This window comes from Mytilus edulis, chromosome 3, assembly GCF_963676685.1.
Source record: "Mytilus edulis chromosome 3, xbMytEdul2.2, whole genome shotgun sequence".
NCBI classification, from domain to species: domain Eukaryota; kingdom Metazoa; phylum Mollusca; class Bivalvia; order Mytilida; family Mytilidae; genus Mytilus; species Mytilus edulis.
Window position 1 is genome coordinate 73,970,893 of NC_092346.1, and position 6,000 is coordinate 73,976,892.

At 31.7% G+C, this 6,000-nt stretch overlaps 1 protein-coding gene and 1 long non-coding RNA gene across 2 annotated transcripts in view; one reads left to right on the forward strand and one right to left on the reverse strand.

The window, feature by feature from the left end:
• The window catches only part of LOC139517397 (uncharacterized), a 28,114-nt gene extending 23,853 nt beyond the window's left edge, over positions 1-4,261 (reverse strand). Inside the window, exon 1 of the long non-coding RNA XR_011663137.1 lies at positions 4,116-4,261. This is a non-coding gene — a long non-coding RNA (uncharacterized lncRNA). The remainder of the gene's footprint in view (positions 1-4,115) is intronic.
• LOC139517396 (putative N-acetylated-alpha-linked acidic dipeptidase) lies at positions 2,278-5,578 on the forward strand. Its single transcript, XM_071308381.1, has 3 exons — positions 2,278-2,350; positions 4,396-4,488; positions 5,350-5,578. The coding sequence occupies exons 1-3, from the start codon at positions 2,310-2,312 to the stop codon at positions 5,570-5,572; spliced, it is 357 nt and encodes a 118-aa protein (XP_071164482.1). The 5' UTR covers positions 2,278-2,309; the 3' UTR covers positions 5,573-5,578.
• The last annotated feature ends 422 nt before the right edge of the window (positions 5,579-6,000 follow it).

A 6,000-nucleotide genomic window follows, 5' to 3' on the forward strand; every position in this document is an offset into this window, starting at 1 on the left:
ATTCGTTACTAATTCCCTATTCCCTATTCGTTACCTATTCGTTACTTATTTTTTACCTATTCCCTATTCCCTATTCGTTACCTATTCCCTATTCCCTTTTCGTTACCGATTCGTTACCTATTCCCTATTCGTTACCTATTCCCTATTTGTTACCTATTCGTTACTAATTCCATATTCCCTATTCGTTACCTATTCGTTACTAATTCCTTATTCCTATTCATTACCTATTCGTTACTAATTCCCTATTCCATATTCGTAACCAATTCGTTACTAATTTCCTATTCCCTATTCGTTACCTATTCGTTACCTATTCGTTACCTATTCCCTATTCGTTACCTATTCGTTACCTATTCCCTATTCGTTACCTATTCGTTACCTATTCCCTATTCGTTACATATTCGTTACTAACTCCCTATTCCCTATTCGTTACCTATTCCCTATTCGTTACCTATTCGTTACTAATTCCCTATTCCCTTATATTCGTTACTAATTCCCTATTCCCTATTCGTTACCTATTCCCTATTCGTTCCCTATTCGTTACCAATTCCCTATTCCCTTATATTCGTTACCTATTCGTTACTAATTCCCTATTCCCTATTGGTAACCTATTCGTTATCTATTCCCTATTCGTTACCTATTCCCTATTCCCTATTCGTTACCTATTCCCTATTCCCTATTCGTTACCTATTCCCTATTCCCTATTCGTTACCTATTCGTTACTTCTGTAAACCGGGAAATTTTCGCGCAGTCTTTATTTCGCGATTTACTTACACATTCCAAATTCGCGCTGTTTTGAATTCGCGATTTCACAGTGGCCTGTATCAATAATTTCGTAAATGATTTCAAAAGTGACAAGCTTTGCATGTATCTTAAATCAAGTGATAAAATCAATCAGAAATCTTTTGCTTTCGGTTCATTAATGTAAAAGTAGATTCAAAGTTTGTCATGCTTCAATGCTTGTAAAAACACATACACAATAATAGAAAAGTAGATCTAATCATTTTGTGCTAATTAATTAATGAATTAAAATAAAAGGTGTCTGGATTAATGCTAATTAATTGTTCTTTTGATCTGACTAATCTGTGTAGTAGATTCAACGAGGTGATACTTTTATTACTGGTGTCATTAACATAATTGTATTTACAAGTCACAATTTGTAAAAGTAAATGTAATAAAAAGAATTTTCCTTGATATTTTCGCCGTCATTTTATTTTCGCGTTTCAATTCTTTCCGCGAAAATAGCGAAAATAAAACGACCGCGAAAATTTCCCTGTTTATTCCCTTTTCCCTATTCGTTACCTATTCCCTATTCGTTACCAATTCGTTACCTATTCCCTATTCGTTACCTATTCCCTATTCCCTATTCGTTACTAATTCCCTATTCCCTATTCGTTACCTTTTCGTTACTAATTCCCTATTCCCTATTCGTTACCTATTCGTTACTAATTTCCTATTTCCTATTCGTTACCTATTCGTTACCTATTACCTATTCCCTATTCGTTACCTATTCCCTATTCCCTATTCGTTACCTATTCGTTACCTATATTCGTTACTAATTCCCTATTCCCTATTCGTTACCTATTCGTAACTAATTCCCTATTCCCTATTCGTTACCTATATTCGTTACTAATTCCCTATTCCCTATTCGTTACCTATTCGTTACTAATTCCCTATTCCCTATTCGTTACCTATTCATTACTAATTCCCTATTCCCTATTCGTTACCTATTCGTTACTAATTCCCTATTCCCTATTCGTTACCTATTCGTTACCTATTCGCTATTCCCTATTCGTTACCTATTCCCTATTCCCTATTCGTTACCTATTCGTTACTAACTCCCTATTCCCTATTCGTTACCTATTCGTTACTAATTCCCTATTCCCTATTCGTTACCTATTCGTTACTAATTCCCTATTCCCTATTCGTTACCTATTCGTTACTAATTTCCTTTTCCCTATTCGTTACCTATTCGTTACCTATTCGTTACCTATTCGTTACCTATTCGTTACCTATTCCATATTCGTTACCTATTCGTTACCTATTCCCTATTCCATATTCGTTACCTATTCGTTACATATTCCCTATTCGTTACCTATTCGTTACTAACTCCCTATTCCCTATTCGTTACCTATATTCGTTACTAACTTCCTATTCCCTATTCGTTACCTATTCGTTACTAATTCCCTATTCCCTATTCGTTACCTATTCCCTATTCCCTATTCGTTACCTATTCCCTATTCGTTACCTATTCGTTACTAATTCCCTATTTTAATTTTAAAAGGGTGACAGACAACCTTAAAGCAGAGGCAATGGCATTCAAAAGTAGGCTGCGAAATGTAAATAAATATAAGTAAGTCATGGTTATGTTAATAAAACAATTGTAAAGCTGTTGGTAACAAGACAATTTTATATTCAGAAACACCAACATGTAAAAGTTTTATTCAGCAAAGATTGTCGAATATATTGTTAATTCTGATCAAATCATGATGACACGTTGTAACTATTTGTATGAGTATCCATTATAGAACATAGTCTAAGGTGGATATTATATCTAGTTTGCAATCACATACGATCACCTTTTTCATATTATAAGAATAAAAATACCGAACTCCTAGGTAAATTGAAAACGGAAAAACCAGTATAAAAATGGCAAAATCACAAGCTTAAACAAATCTAATAGCATGTTTCTCTATTGTCATAAAAATTCATAATATCTAATAAAATTAATAGATTTAGCTAACAAAGTCCTTATATTTCAATAAGGTAACTTTATTTGTTAATGGAAAATTGTTTTAATGTTAATTAGGCTTAAATCAAAAATTGTTTGCTTTCCCCTCTCTGTGATTAAAGTAAGATAACTCTGGTCAATTTTCCTTACATTCAATCATTATTCTGTTTTCATTTATAGTCTCTTTCAGAAAAGTTCTAATTGTTTTGGGTAGGTCCCAATTACATTTTTACACTCTAGCATTCGGCATCAGTTAGAAGCTTCTGGAATAAAATGGTGGCTATGGTGTACTGTTTTGTGTTTGTGTTAGACGTTATTACACTTCTTTCATGTATTTGTCTTAAGGGAACGAGTAAAGCAGATAAGTTACATCAGCTTTCTGCTTCATTTGAGTTCTGGCATAATGGTATACACCATACCGATCTTAGAAACCGGCAAATGCCTTTACGAGTAGAATGACGAGTGCTGTTGGACAGTTTTTGGTGCATACCACAACTTGAAACAGTGTATTCTTGACAACACAATTAATGTTTTTCACCGGCATATTGTACCTCAAATTAAAAGTAGGAAAAAAGTGGGTTTTTTTAATAATTTCCAGGATATGGCTTTAATAGAGAGCAATTTCATGAATACTGGGAAGATGCTTTTTCTGTGACATAGTCACTTGTTTCAGAATATTTACCCCTATATACCTTAATGGTATATTATTGTATAACAATGGAAAGTTTTATTCTGTAACGAGTGCATGTGATCTGTGATTTAGAGCAGTTTGTCTCATCGCTCTAAATGAAGTTTGACCTTGCTTATTTTTTTACATATAAACCCGGTATGAATACTTACAGATAACAAAAAAATATTTATAAGATAACAAAATAATTCTTTATATTGGTATATATTAATTTTAAACATTTCAAAACAAATAAAAGAAATTATAGATATACATAAATGTCTTTGATAAACTAATGAAAAATACGAGTATCTAGTACATTACATATTTTGTTACGATTTTAAATTTTAAAAAAAACTATATTTATAAAAATATAATTATAACCCTGTTCAAAGTAGACAATCAACATATTGACTTTATGAAATTAAACATAGACTCGTAGTTCAAAGGAATATAACTCTTGTATTCAAATGACACATCAATCGAGTTATTTAGCTGCGAATTCGTGCGCCACCTTCAATGAAGATTCTAAATTATCAATATAAACACAAGTTGTTAATCTATAGATACTGACGACTAATGAATTCTAACCACAGTAAAGAATATTTGTTTGAAATTTTTGAACACTTACTCAGAAAAATGCTCGAACTACTTGACTTTCAAAGCTCAAAATTAACGTGTTTACACACAGATGTAATATGGTTGTTAAACATTACAAACCTGTAATCGTATACGATACTATACACCTCGTGTGCTTGCATTAACTTATCCAAAAATATATTTATTTCAAGCCTAAATATTTCGACATGTTATTTACATTTAATAAATTTTAGAATCACAATTTCCGGTTAAGATTTGACTAAATACCAAATTCATGATATCGTCAGGTAAATATGCTAAATCTAACGAATGGAAAACACCTGTCATATTTCTGACTTGGTACAGGCATCTCATTATGAATTGCTCTCACGTATATTTATTTTCTAGTGTTGTATTTCAGTCCTCTAGAAATTCGACGTATAAACGATCAGTTATCATTGTTTGAAAGATCCTTCTTAGATCCACAAGGTCTACCTGGACGTCCGTATGCTAGGTAAATTTATAATGTAAACAAGATTTAAGGTTTACCGTTTACCTATATTATTTGGACAACAGTTACTGTTTACATAAAAAGGAGAATAATTATCTACCTTCTTAGAAGATCAAGGTGGTACAATAAAACAATACAAATTATTGTTCTATATCTAATTCTTCAATGAATTCCACAAATTTTGAGAGATGAAGGTTATATGTTTACAAGACTTTCATCCGGAAAAAAACCAAGTTGCGAGTCACGACTAAAGGATGTTACCAAAACAGGACTAAACAGTAAACGTTAATAATTTACAAAGACAAATTAATTATGGTCAAGGATTTGATGTGTTATATCATTTGTTTTTGCCATTTGATTACGTACTTTCCGTTTTGAATTTCCTCGGAGTTCAGTATTTTTGTGATTTTTTACTTTTTTCTCGTAATTGAGTTGATAAACGTGACTGCTTGTTCATACATCCCAAACAACCAACGGATGCACCTTGATGTAGAGCGTTAACGTTACGTTAGAGATTCACGAGTACGACTGTCCCTTTGGTATCTTTCGTCCCTCTTTTACACTCAGGAGGAGAACTTGGACTAATTTCTATAACAAAAGGGTCCATTAAAGTAATATTTTTTTAGTAATTTTCAATAACACAAATATAAAAAAAAAACATATATAATAGCTATATATTAAAAATAACAATTGATGTTGATAATTTGTCCCCAACCACGACACATTATATCGGAAATGTATCCCCCTTCCCCTTCAAATAAGAATCCTCTGTTTTGATTCGTCTTCCAAAGGAGCGATTTAAACCTCAAACTCAAGGCGAGCAAATTAGTTTCTTATTAATTAACTTCTGTTTTATATTCCCAGGCATATTCTGTTTGCCGAGAGCAAGGTTAACACGTATGTTGGTAGCAGTTTCCCGGGATTGGTGGATTCATTGTTTCAAATCGAAAAAGATCCGGATCAAAAAGGACGATGGAATATTGTTAAGAAACATTTTTCAGTCATTTTATTTACCATAGAATCGGCAACTTCCACTTTAAGAGATGTTACAAAATTTATGCCAGTATTTAATAAAGGTGGTTCGTGATTTGTACGTACTTTGGTTTCCTTGCAAGACACATATTTTGATAAATATCGATTGCTTATTTTAAACAGAATATGCATATATATAGCTTTAGGACAAAATATTTGTGTAGCGATTATAAACTGCATGCTTTTATTGTATTTTCTTACTTTATTTGAGTGAAAAATAAAATAATACATCATATATAAAATGATGAATTATCATAGCTCTGAATATTGTATATTTTTCTTGAATATATAACAGTGAAATAAAACTAAAGGGTGCATGGGTTATAAAATTATTTGGAATATGTGCATGTATATCATTCATTAATAAATTATTTCAATATCAGTTTGATTTATGCCAATAAAACAAATAAATAAAAACATTTAGTTTTGTTTCAATATTTGAAAGCATCTTAACAATAAATAGTGAAAGTTTTGTGTAGAGTT